Source organism: Cololabis saira, chromosome 22 (assembly GCF_033807715.1).
Source record: "Cololabis saira isolate AMF1-May2022 chromosome 22, fColSai1.1, whole genome shotgun sequence".
Classification (NCBI taxonomy): Eukaryota; Metazoa; Chordata; class Actinopteri; order Beloniformes; family Belonidae; genus Cololabis; species Cololabis saira.
The window spans coordinates 2213038-2227244 of NC_084608.1; the positions used below are offsets into that span (position 1 = coordinate 2213038).

The window sequence follows — 14207 nt, forward strand, 5'->3', positions numbered from 1 at the left end:
CCATCCTCATCCCTGCTCTCATCCATCCTCATCCCTGCTCTCATCCATCCTCATCCATCCTCATCCCTGCTCTCATCCATCCTCATCCCTGCTCTCATCCATCTTCATCCATCCTCATCCCTGCTCTCATCCATCCTCATCCCTGCTCTCATCCATCCTCATCCCTGCTCTCATCCATCTTCATCCATCCTCATCCCTGCTCTCATCCATCCTCATCCATCGTCATCCCTGCTCTCATCCATCCTCATCCATCCTCATCCCTGCTCTCATCCATCCTCATCCATCCTCATCTCTGCTCTCATCCATCCTCATCCCTGCTCTCATCCATCCTCATCCATCCTCATCCCTGCTCTCATCCATCCTCATCTCTGCTCTCATCCATCCTCATCCATCCTCATCCCTGCTCTCATCCATCCTCATCCATCCTCATCCCTGCTCTCATCCATCCTCATCCATCCTCATCCCTGCTCTCATCCATCCTCATCCCTGCTCTCATCCATCCTCATCCATCCTCATCCATCCTCATCCATCCTCATCCATCCTCATCCCTGCTCTCATCCATCCTCATCCCTGCTCTCATCCATCCTCATCCATCCTCATCCCTGCTCTCATCCATCCTCATCCATCCTCATCCCTGCTCTCATCCATCCTCATCCCTGCTCTCATCCATCCTCATCCATCCTCATCCCTGCTCTCATCCATCCTCATCCATCCTCATCCCTGCTCTCATCCATCCTCATCCATCCTCATCCCTGCTCTCATCCATCCTCATCCATCCTCATCCATCCTCATCCCTGCTCTCATCCATCCTCATCCCTGCTCTCATCCCTGCTCTCATCCATCCTCATCTCTGCTCTCATCCATCCTCATCCATCCTCATCCCTGCTCTCATCCATCCTCATCCATCCTCATCCCTGCTCTCATCCATCCTCATCCATCCTCATCCCTGCTCTCATCCATCCTCATCCCTGCTCTCATCCATCCTCATCCATCCTCATCCCTGCTCTCATCCATCTTCATCCATCCTCATCCCTGCTCTCATCCATCCTCATCCATCCTCATCCCTGCTCTCATCCATCTTCATCCATCCTCATCCCTGCTCTCATCCATCTTCATCCATCCTCATCCCTGCTCTCATCCATCCTCATCCATCCTCATCCATCCTCATCCATCCTCATCCATCCTCATCCCTGCTCTCATCCATCCTCATCCCTGCTCTCATCCATCCTCATCCCTGCTCTCATCCATCCTCATCCATCCTCATCCCTGCTCTCATCCATCCTCATCCATCCTCATCCCTGCTCTCATCCATCCTCATCCATCCTCATCCCTGCTCTCATCCATCCTCATCCATCCTCATCCCTGCTCTCATCCATCCTCATCCATCCTCATCCCTGCTCTCATCCATCCTCATCCATCCTCATCCCTGCTCTCATCCATCCTCATCCATCCTCATCCCTGCTCTCATCCATCTTCATCCATCCTCATCCCTGCTCTCATCCATCCTCATCCCTGCTCTCATCCATCCTCATCCATCCTCATCCCTGCTCTCATCCATCCTCATCCCTGCTCTCATCCATCCTCATCCATCCTCATCCCTGCTCTCATCCATCCTCATCCATCCTCATCCCTGCTCTCATCCATCTTCATCCATCCTCATCCATCCTCATCCATCCTCATCCATCCTCATCCCTGCTCTCATCCATCCTCATCCCTGCTCTCATCCATCCTCATCCCTGCTCTCATCCATCCTCATCCATCCTCATCCATCCTCATCTCTGCTCTCATCCATCCTCATCCCTGCTCTCATCCATCCTCATCCCTGCTCTCATCCATCCTCATCCATCCTCATCCCTGCTCTCATCCATCCTCATCCCTGCTTTCATCCATCCTCATCCCTGCTCTCATCCATCCTCATCTCTGCTCTCATCCATCCTCATCCATCCTCATCCCTGCTCTCATCCATCCTCATCCATCCTCATCTCTGCTCTCATCCATCCTCATCCATCCTCATCCCTGCTCTCATCCATCCTCATCCATCCTCATCTCTGCTCTCATCCATCCTCATCCCTGCTCTCATCCATCCTCATCCCTGCTCTCATCCATCCTCATCCCTGCTCTCATCCATCCTCATCCATCCTCATCCCTGCTCTCATCCATCTTCATCCATCCTCATCCATCCTCATCCATCCTCATCCATCCTCATCCCTGCTCTCATCCATCCTCATCCCTGCTCTCATCCATCCTCATCCATCCTCATCCCTGCTCTCATCCATCCCCATCCATCCTTATCCCTGCTCTCATCCATCCTCATCCCTGCTCTCATCCATCCCCATCCATCCTTATCCCTGCTCTCATCCATCCTCATCCATCCTCACCTTAGCGTCTGCTGCTCCAACTCTGCCTCCCGTCTGAGATTTACTCTGGTTTAATGTCCTCTGTTGCTCTGGTTTCTCTTTGTGTCACCATGTCTGCTGCCATCCTCATCCCTGCTCTCATCCATCTTCATCCATCCTCATCCCTGCTCTCATCCATCCTCATCCATCCTCATCCATCCTCATCCATCCTCATCCATCCTCATCCCTGCTCTCATCCCTGCTCTCATCCATCCTCATCCCTGCTCTCATCCATCCTCATCCCTGCTCTCATCCATCCTCATCCATCCTCATCCCTGCTCTCATCCATCCTCATCCATCCTCATCCCTGCTCTCATCCATCCTCATCCATCCTCATCCCTGCTCTCATCCATCCTCATCCATCCTCATCCCTGCTCTCATCCATCCTCATCCATCCTCATCCCTGCTCTCATCCATCCTCATCCATCCTCATCCCTGCTCTCATCCATCCTCATCCATCCTCATCCCTGCTCTCATCCATCTTCATCCATCCTCATCCCTGCTCTCATCCATCCTCATCCCTGCTCTCATCCATCCTCATCCATCCTCATCCCTGCTCTCATCCATCCTCATCCCTGCTCTCATCCATCCTCATCCATCCTCATCCCTGCTCTCATCCATCCTCATCCATCCTCATCCCTGCTCTCATCCATCTTCATCCATCCTCATCCATCCTCATCCATCCTCATCCATCCTCATCCCTGCTCTCATCCATCCTCATCCCTGCTCTCATCCATCCTCATCCATCCTCATCCCTGCTCTCATCCATCCTCATCCATCCTCATCCATCCTCATCTCTGCTCTCATCCATCCTCATCCCTGCTCTCATCCATCCTCATCCCTGCTCTCATCCATCCTCATCCATCCTCATCCCTGCTCTCATCCATCCTCATCCATCCTCATCCCTGCTCTCATCCATCCTCATCCCTGCTCTCATCCATCCTCATCTCTGCTCTCATCCATCCTCATCCATCCTCATCCCTGCTCTCATCCATCCTCATCCATCCTCATCTCTGCTCTCATCCATCCTCATCCATCCTCATCCCTGCTCTCATCCATCCTCATCCATCCTCATCTCTGCTCTCATCCATCCTCATCCCTGCTCTCATCCATCCTCATCCCTGCTCTCATCCATCCTCATCCCTGCTCTCATCCATCCTCATCCATCCTCATCCCTGCTCTCATCCATCTTCATCCATCCTCATCCATCCTCATCCATCCTCATCCATCCTCATCCCTGCTCTCATCCATCCTCATCCCTGCTCTCATCCATCCTCATCCATCCTCATCCCTGCTCTCATCCATCCCCATCCATCCTTATCCCTGCTCTCATCCATCCTCATCCCTGCTCTCATCCATCCCCATCCATCCTTATCCCTGCTCTCATCCATCCTCATCCATCCTCACCTTAGCGTCTGCTGCTCCAACTCTGCCTCCCGTCTGAGATTTACTCTGGTTTAATGTCCTCTGTTGCTCTGGTTTCTCTTTGTGTCACCATGTCTGCTGCAGCTCTGTGGGATACTCTTGCTGCTGTTGTGTGAACGTGCCGAAAAACAATCCAAAGTAGTCCCAAGAGATGACGGGACAGGCATCCACAGTTACGGCACGTGGTTTAGCTGCTGATAGTTGGGGGTGGAGACCATCAGAGCTAGATGAGGATTCTTAAAAGTATTAGTAATACTCCTTTAATCACAATTACAACTGATATTTTAACATACAATAATCCACTTGTGTTGATTTGAGGTGTACATTACTATTTCACCTTCTATTCTGGGAAGTGAGTAAATTCTCACGGAGCCAATAAAAAAAAAGACATAAAGCAAGACCAGTGGGGTAAAAGTCAGGCTGTTGAATCTGAAGAAACTATTTGGAAAAGAACATGTCTTTGGCTTGCAGCAGCAGCACTGGTTCCTGCTCACAGTATGAATCTTTCAAAACTGTAGTCCAGCTTTGGGGTTTTTTGTTTTTAGAAACTGCAAAAGTTGTTCTCTCTGCTTTTGTCAAAGTGGAGGAAAGCAACAGGAAGTATTTGTTTGGAGAAGGTTCCCGCTGCGGGCGGGGCTCCAGTTTCTGGCTCAAAGCTGACAGATCCCAGTTTGACGCTGATAAATACAATCATTTGACTTTAGTTTTACTGCCCAAGACAGGACCGTCCACCCGACTGCTGACTGTCCCAACTCTGGTTCTGTTGTGCAGACGAGCCGCAGGGGAGAGAAGTGAGCCTTGCATTCCTCTCCTTCCTCCCACAGATGCATCAGTAGCTCCATCCAGCTCTGTTCTCCTCCCCTCCCGTCTCGTTTCTGTGTGCCGTGTTGATGCTGCAGGCACATTACAGCAGCACTAAATGATTCAGAGAGCCCCGGGTCAGAGGAGACCATGCTCGCTCCTCAGGGCTCCTCACACCTCCTCACATCCCATCTCAGCATTCAGAGCCACAAACAAGACATTATCGTCTCTTTTGCTCAAAGATGTCTCAGGGATGTATCTTTAAAACATTCACACATAGGGCCAATCCCAATACACCCCCTACTTTCTACCACTAGCCCTCCCTCACTACCACTACCCCTAAAAATGAAGCCACACATTTTAGAGCCCTTGTAATCTTCCCAGGGCCCAGTCCCAATACTCCAGCTACTCCTACTTTTCAGCACCACCTCTAAATTTTGCGTGCTACGTCACTGCGTGGTTTACGTTGGGGTACGTAAGCGACTGCGTAGTTACGTTTGCACAAACGTCACACCATATCAGGAAGCCCAGAGCTAAAAGCTGTTTTAATTTCAGCTGTAGCGCTGTTAATATGCCACTTTATTAAGTTTTAATATTTTTTCAGGCGTAAAAGTAACCGTTAAGATCCCCAACCTGGGCTCAGTTTATCCAAATAACGCCTGTTAAGAAATTTGCTCCGATGTTTTGGGAGAAGAGAAGAGCCGCCGGCCCGGGGCAGCAGCTGTTACCATGGTAACAGCAGCAGCTCACGGCCGGGTCAACCTGCGCCGTCGTCCCGGGGAGAAACCTGCAGCTCTGTGGAGAATTACCGCTGGCTGAAATAAATCATTTAGGAAGATAAATGTTGGTTTAATAGATGAAATCTAACAGTTGTAGCTACGCCTGTTAAGAAATTTGCTCCGAAAATTTCGGGATTTCTGCCTGCTTGCCTGCTCCGGAGCTGATTTATGGTTCCGCGTTGAATCGACGCGTAGGGTACGGCGTAGGGTACGGCGTAGGGTACGGCGTAGGGTACGGCGTAGGGTACGGCGTAGGGTACGGCGTAGGGTACGGCGTAGGGTACGGCGTACGGCGCGCGTCGCTGCGTAACCTACGCCGTAGGTTCTGCGTTGGTGTAACGCGGAACCATAAATCAGCCTTTATTCTGGCGAGGTTTGAAAAAGACTTTGCAACAACGGGCAAACGAGTGATTATATACATTCACTGAGTGAATATTATGAAAGTAAAATATATATTTCTCGCTAGAAATGTAATCAAAACACATTTTTATGCAGAAACTAACTCAAAATATTGATTTTATTCACTAAAAAATAAGAAATGTCCGCCATCATTGTTTTTTGATTCAGTCCGCAAATGATGACGAAAAGCATTCTGGGAAATTTTTCTGGCCCTCGGCCAGCTAGTCAGCATCTGAAAACCCTCGCTCTGTAGGGCTAGATTGAAGCCCCCTAACACTCGTTTAAGCCACTACCACTGGGTGAAAAGAGGAATTGGATAAAGCCGATCAAACGTGTTTTCCATGTAAACCTCAATTCGGAATTACTATTTCCATGTAAACTTGAAGGAAAATAGTTTAATTCCGAATGATTTAATTCTGCATAATTAATTCCGAATTAAAAAACATCATGTAACCGTGGCCACTATGTCCACACAGAAAAGTGTTGTATCAATGATTGAGTTGATGTTATTTCCAGGTATATGGCTCCGGAGGTCCTGGACGACTCCATCAACATGAAACACTTTGAGTCCTTCAAGCGAGCCGACATCTACGCCATGGGCTTGGTCTTCTGGGAGATCGCCAGCCGCTGCTCTGTGGGAGGTGAGTCGCAAACTAGGAAAAGCAGCACGGGGCGAGTTATATCAGTGAATGGAAATGAGATGTCTCAGTAACAAAGGATGTGATGGACGAGCAGAGTAAGAGTAAGAGTAAGAGTGCAGATGAACCGTAGATGCTGGTACAGAGTAGCTGATGAATATGTGTCTCTGCCTCCGTTGCCAGGCATCCATGAGGATTACCAGCTGCCCTACTACGACCTGGTGCAGTCAGACCCATCGGTGGAGGAGATGAGGAAGGTGGTTTGTGAGCAGAAGCTTCGGCCCAATATTCCAAACCGCTGGCAGAGCTGCGAGGTGAGACCTATGGACCACACTCTCATTCTCTTTATGCTGCTGATTAGTTGACAGAAAGACACAAACACTCGTTTGTCATTCAGTGTAGTGTGTCCAGAGGTAGATTGGTAGCCCAAACATGGATCAGGATGAAGTCAAATAATTCAATTCAGTTTTATTTATACAGCGTCTATTAAAATAGGATCGTTCCAGAGACCCAGAACATAAACATAAACCCCCGAGCAGTTATTACATAAACAATGACAGGTAAAAACTCCCCTAGTGGGAGAAAAACCTTAAACCAAACAGTGGTAAGAAAAACTCCCCTTTAGGAGGGAAGAAACCTGGACCAGGACCTGGATCATAAGGAGGTAGAAACCTGGACCAGGTCCTGGATCATAAGGAGGTCTATAGGATCAAAACAGTCTAGAGTCAAGTCAGAGCCTAGGGAAGTCGCTAAAGCTGAAGAAACGCCCACAACCGGCTGGTTGATTTCTTCTCTAATTCTCGTGATTTTACTGTTAAAGAAGCTCATAAAGTCTTCACTACTGAGAGCTGCAGGAATACACGGCTCAACAGAGTTGTGACTCTTTGTCAGCCTGGCTACAGTGCTGAACAGAAAACGTGGGTTACTTTTGTTATCCTCTATCAACGATGAATAAAAAGCTGTTCTTGCTTTGCGAATGGCTTTTTTATATACTATTAGAATATCTTTCCATTCACGATAGGAGTCTACAGACTTACAAGAAGACCACTTCCTTTCCATTTTACGCATGTTTTGTTTCAACATGCGGATATCTGAATTATACCAGGGAGTTAAGCTCCTGTGGTTGGAAACCCTCCTTTTCAAAGGAGGAACTTCATCTAAAGCTGAATGCAACAAATCAGCAGTGTTACTAGCAAGAAAATCAACATCTGCAGAGGTAGAACCCAGGTCACTGGCCTCGTCTACTTCACTATTTTCCACTGTCATAAGATGAGCAATGGCCTCCCTAAATTTGGCAATAGCTTCATCAGACAAACATCTTCTAAAGTAATACCTCCTATTTTGCACTTCAACATCTTTAAATAGGGGTCGGATAAAAGGGAGTTTACAGATGACACCAACAGATCACCAGTTTCAACACCGTAGGTGAGAACGAGATCCAGAGTATGATTAAAACAGTGCGTCGGCCCGTCCACTTTTTGTGAGATACCCATTGATTCTAGAAGAGAATTGAAAGCTAATTTAAGATTATCGCTTTCAACATCCATATGAATATTAAAATCACCCACTATGATGAATTTATCTGTACTGATCAATAATCCAGATAGGAAATCTGAAAATTCAGACAGAAACTCTAGATAAGCACCAGCAGGGGGCCGGTACACTACCACTAACACAACTGGTACCAGCAGGGGGCCGGTACACTACCACTAACAAAACTGGCTTCTCTGATTTCCAGCTCGGAAATTTCAGACTAAGCGTGAGGTTTTCCAACATATTACACAAGCATTTAGAAAACAATATTTCAGCCAAATAAGTCATCTGTCAAGGTTTTTGTCTGCTTGCTTGTCGTTATTAGTCTGTGGAACATAAGCTTTGGCCTTAGAAGATCATCAGGGCAATTCCCTCTCAAATGAATGGTCTAAATGGCCTGAAGTAGGGCATTTTCAAGCTTCCTCCTCTGCTCCACCCTAAATGCCAAACCCTTTTTGTACTTGCAGCTGGGTTCTGGTTTCACTGTTTTGTCTGGAGAGAGACAAAGGAATGTCTAGAAGAAAAATAAAAGCCACAATTGTTCATGCATCAGTGATGCAACATAAACAGACTGTCATCACAAAGTCTAGACAGAGAGGTTTAACAGGTAGGAACCGTAATGTCTGCAGACTTGTCAGACATCCAAGCTTGCTCGGTTCATTTGTAGATGCAGAGATTATGTTGTTTGTTAATTTATTTCTACAACATACAGCTTGTTGCCCAAAGCTTTAATCAGAATCAGGTTTATTTGGCCAAGTCAGGTCAAAGAAGACATGGAATTTGACTCGGTTATTTTCACTCACTTCAGTAAATAGGCAAATAGGCAAATGACAGCTCTTATTAACATATATACAATTTAAAAAAGTGAAAGGTGCAGCAGTACGAGGTAGACATGATTATTGGAGGTGCATTGTTACAGCATATGATTGTGGTTGTTATTGTTATTGCACAGTGGTTGATTACTCTGAGACTATGAGTGATGAGATTCATCAGAGCAACAGCTTGGGGGAAGAAACTGTCTCTGTGTCTGGAGGTTTTAGCGTACAGAGCTCGGTAGATCCGTCCAGAGGAGGAGTTCAAATAGACCAGGGGTCGGCAACCCGCGGCTCTAGAGCCGCATGCGGCTCTTTAGCGCCGCCCTAGTGGCTCCCTGGAGCTTTTTCAAAAATGTTTGACCTTTTTTTTCCTTTTTTTCTTCTTTTTTTTCCCCTTTTTTTCTCTTTTTTTTCTTCTATTTTTTCCTTTTCTTTCTTTTTCCCTTTTTTTTCCTTTCCTTTTTAATCTTGATATTTGGACTTTTTTCTCAACATTTCAACATTTTTCTCGAGATTGTACTTCAACATTAATCTCGACATTTCAACTTTTTTCTTGAAATTTTGACTTTTTCTCAACGTTTTGACTTTTTTCTCAAAGTGCATAATGAAAAAAATAAATCTTCCCCCAGTTCTAACTAATATAGAAACATGCAGCATGTGTTGTCTTCATTCTAAGGCAGATACAAGACTTAATGTTTTGTGGCTCCAGACATATTAGTTTTTTGTGTTTTTGATCCAATATGGCTCATTCAACATTTTGGGTTGCCGACTCCTGAAACAGACTGTCCTGGGTGTGAGGGGTCTGGTCCTGGTCCTGGACCGGTACAGGTTCTGGTCCTGGGTGTGAGGGGTCTGGTCCTGGTCCTGGACCGGTACAGGTCCTGGTCCTGGGTGTGAGGGGTCTGGTCCTGGTCCTGGACCGGTACAGGTCCTGGTCCTGGGTGTGAGGGGTCTGGTCCTGGTCCTGGACCGGTACAGGTCCTGGTCCTGGGTGTGAGGGTCTGGTCCTGGTCCTGGACCGGTACAGGTCCTGGTCCTGGGTGTGAGGGTGTGACAGAGATGTCAATGTTGGAAGGATGAAAGTGTGCGATCAGCCCACTAGAGGCTGAGAAGAGCCATAATCAATAACAGTCTAAAGAATAAGCTTCCAAGAATATTGTAATGTCTTCACATAACTTTATTGTGTTGTGTTTATGTTTGAGCCACGAATGTGTCTGTTTTTACTTGATATCTAACTTGAGAGATAATCAGACAAATAAGAAGACAGATAGGATCAATAAGCTGTTACTTTTTCTTCAGCTCATATTATTGAGCTGGCAGTTGGATGTTTCGTTGGTGAACATAGAAACTTGAAAATCAGAGGCGGTCACAGATCAGTGCCTTCTTAAAGAAGATTGAACAATGTCCCAAATGGCTCTTGGCTGCAGACACTTTAATGGCAGCGTCAGTGAGCGAGTTTCCAGCTGCCTCTGTGTCTCGACTCCAGGACCGCCACTCGCTGGGCGCTGGTCGCTCTGCTGCTTCCTGCACCAGCTCTCCCCAGGAGCAGTACCAGAGCTGCAGGATCAGAGCTGCAGGACCAGAGCTGCAGGACCAGAGCTGCAGGACCAGAGCTGCAGGACCAGAGCTGCAGGACCAGAGCTGCAGGACCAGAGCTGCAGGACCAGAGCTGCAGGACCAGAGCTGCAGGACCAGAGCTGCAGGACCAGAGCTGCAGGACCAGAGCTGCAGGACCAGAGCTGCAGGACCAGAGCTGCAGGACCAGAGCTGCAGGACCAGAGCTGCAGGACCAGAGCTGCAGGACCAGAGCTGCAGGACCAGAGCTGCAGGACCAGAGCTGCAGGACCAGAGCTGCAGGACCAGAGCTGCAGGACCAGAGCTGCAGGACCAGAGCTGCAGGACCAGAGCTGCAGGACCAGAGCTGCCGGCAGCAGACTGGAGGCCGCCATGCAGCCGCTTCTGTCCGCTAGAGCAGCGCTGTGGCGTTGAGGGACGCTCAGATGGCACTTTTCCACCAGCACCTACTCGTCTACTCATCTCAACTCTGCCTGGTTTCTTTTCCATAACAATCAGCTCCTGGAGCAGAAGTAGGAGGTTGTAGAAGCTGCTGTGACGTATTTGATTGTGTATCTAAAGGAAGAAGACAACAACACTAAAGATGTAGAACCTGGAGGAGATGATAGATGTGCTGCTGGGTCTGTGGCTTGTGTTTGATATCAAGTTAAAAAATGAGAGAGAGAGAAGCTTCAAGCGGGGCGCTTTTTAATTTTTTGTTATTTTGTCTCTGTGCTGCTGAAAAGTCAGCTGGAGCCGTGAGCAGCTATGAAGAGACAGAGCTCCTGGTAGATCTGGTCGTTCCTTATCTCCGTCTAGATCCCTTTTTAATTCTCTCCTCAGCACCAGGTTTATGAACATCTGACCCTCAGAGTTGGATCATGAAACAGACTTTTGCTGCCATTGCTGGTTGAATAAAATGAACAAGAATCCGTCAGAGTCTCTTTCTCTGATTTCCTCCTCCTGACTCAGACGTCTGACTCCAACCCCCCGACCAATCGGTGGCCTGTAGTGTGATGATGTCAGATACAGCCGACTCAGCAGACTCTGGACTGGTAGATCCCTAGTGGGAAAGAACCAAACCGAGTGGAGTTGAGCTGAGTAGGTGCTGGTGGAAAAGGGCCAAGAGTGACCTCCGAGTGGAGACTGACTTGGTGGCAGCAACTTGGCTCTCAGCATATAACTGCTGTAACCAGGACTAAATGAATGTGTGTGGGGAAAATATTGCATGGTCCACCGGGTGGCATCATTCTCCTACAAGAACGGATGGAAAAACATGGAAATAAGTACTAGTGAATTGCCTAATATACTTGGAAATCTGTTAAAGCACGAGACCCGAGGAAGTGATGTTTGGTGACATGTGCATGTCTGCTTCACACATGGATGCTGCTGCATGAGTGGAGGAGCAAACAGAAGTCCATCTAGCAGGAGTTCAGAGGGCCCGGATCAGTCCACAGAGAGAGCCGCAGATCCACCTGCAAAGCCGTCATTTCCTGTTCATTTCTGTTATCCGGACACGAGCAGTTGCCTCCTCAGGAGGGATTCTTTCCTTTCCCCTGGAAATCCAGAGTGGACAGTTAGCGTGAGTGAAGCAGCGTCTGCATCGCGGCCGTCTCCAGCTCGTCTGCTTCAGCAGAGGGGGAGCGTGTCTGGGGTTGGAGCGCTGCCCGGCTGGAATGTCCCAGCAGTTGCAGAGCTGCAGGAAGTTCCTGGATCACAGACATGTGGGCTCAAACACACAGCTGCTGTTTACCGTCCTGCCAGAGAGCTCTGGGGGCGGGACGGCTCCTGCAGCATTTGTAATGTCTAGTCTGAGGGCAGATGGCAACTAAGGTCACACTCCAAGGTTTTTGAAACGACTGGAGGAAAATGGAGCCGTTATGACGTAGCCTGAGGTTTTTCTTGGATCTGCGATCAGAAGCATCAACACACAACAGCTGGCATGAATTGACATTGTCTGTGACGCAACAAAGCGTTTAGTTTCAATCCTGGGACACGCGTCCAGCAGAGAGAAGTGAAGTGGCCGTGTGGTGAAGGTCAGAGCTGTGACAACAAGGTGAGGATTTAATCCATACCTGGATGTTCAAGACAGCTGTTAATGGAGGTCAGATTTTATGTTCTTAAATGTGTCCAGATTGTGCAGCCGCTAGGTTTAGATTTAAAAGCGTGTGCAGGATGTTTGTTCTGGACTGAGATGAGCCATAACATCCAGTCGTCTTCTCTGCTGATGGAGCTTAATGACGCCGTTTAGCGGTGCCCATGGTAACCAGCTATAATGTTGCATAATCGTCTCAGCTGAAATGGTAATAGCACCTATTTTCGTGTGCGTGCGCGTCATAATTTAGTGTTGGCAGTAGGGATGTAACGGTACAATGACGGTGTTGTTGCTGTTTGAATGAAGCGCTGTGGACGGCTCCGGTGGGATTTAGACTGAGTCGTCTCACCTGCTCCCACTGAAACTGCTTTTTTCACGTGGAGTTGCACCGGCATAATAGTAAGATAATTAATTAACGTCAGCGCGAGCTGGGAAATCTCCCGGTCTTGCCACCGTGGCTTTACACCACCGCGGTATACCGAAATACTACCAGAGTATACAGTTTCCGCCCTAGTGGGCAGTGAGTTGAAAAGAAAAATGAATTAGACAGACGATGGCAGCAGGTGATTAATGATAAATGATTACAAATGTACCTTCCTCAGGAAACACTGCTCCAGTCATTTGGAGCAGGGATTATGGGAAGGAACATCAGAAAGCTCTCAGGGTGAATCATTAGCAGCAATGACTGTTTCCATGCATCACTAACCCTAACCCCACTAAACCCCAATATTGGCAATAACCCCAATTTGCACGGCCATGTAAACACCAATAACCCCTTTGAATAACCCCAATTTGCTCATATTCTGGTTTTTAAAAACCCCAGTATGACCCCTGGGTTACTCCTTTTAAAACCTGAATATTGGGTCATGTAAACACCAAACGGAATATCCCCATCAAACGGAACAGGAATTAGTTTTCTGCACATGCTCTGTTCACAAGGAATCCTGGTCTTTTGAGTCCAGGAAGTTCTTATAAACACGGAGAAACCAAGACCAGGAGGAGACTAATCACTTCATAAATGTAATGAAGGATATGAACATTTCTGCATTTGTAGACGGTAGAAAGTACCGGGATAGAAGATTTACAAGAAGGTGGGAGAAAAGTTGTGCGAAGGAGCATTTGTTTTGAATTATGATACAGGAAGAAGAAGCAGAAATGACAGGAATTGCATCATGATGTTCTCCGTGCGTCGCTGGTTTGATCCAGATATCCTGAATGATTAATTACCATGTAAACGGAATATTCCCAATGTTTCAGTAACCGGAATATTAGCAATAACCTGAATTTTGACTGCATGGAAACGTAGTGATTGTAAAGAGAGAGGACTCCAGCTGTCCTGTGTCTTCAGGTGGTTGTAGGAAGGTGTGTGTCCCTGCACTGACGCTGTCCCCTCTCTCCTCTCTCTCCTCTCTCTGCAGGCTCTGCGGGTGATGGCCAAGATCATGAGGGAGTGTTGGTACGCCAACGGTGCCGCCCGGCTCACCGCCCTCCGGATCAAGAAGACCTTGTCTCAGCTCAGCCAACAGGAGGGAATCAAGATGTAGACCCGACTACCAAACACCCCCACCCACACCGTTAGCATTACCACGCCGTTGTCTTCGTCCTCCATCAGCTCCTCCCCCTGGTCTCCAAGGAAAGTCAACATGTTTCCCCATTTCATCCATGGCCTGAGAAGTGTGTGTTGCATATGTGAAGACACCCCCCCCTGAACGGCCAGGTGGACGGCTGTAACCGGGGCTGTGCCTGAAGAGGATGGAGGTGTGGAGGGAGGC

The 14207-nt window shown here is 48.0% G+C and overlaps 1 protein-coding gene across 1 annotated transcript in view; it reads left to right on the forward strand.

Moving 5' to 3' along the window:
* The window catches only part of tgfbr1b (transforming growth factor, beta receptor 1 b), a 56419-nt gene extending 42431 nt beyond the window's left edge, over positions 1 to 13988 (forward strand). Inside the window, exons 7-9 of the mRNA XM_061713602.1 lie at positions 6317 to 6441; positions 6622 to 6752; positions 13854 to 13988. Of these exons, the coding sequence (XP_061569586.1) occupies positions 6317 to 6441; positions 6622 to 6752; positions 13854 to 13979 (382 nt within the window). The 3' untranslated portion in view covers positions 13980 to 13988. The remainder of the gene's footprint in view (positions 1 to 6316; positions 6442 to 6621; positions 6753 to 13853) is intronic.
* Positions 13989 to 14207: the final 219 nt, after the last annotated feature.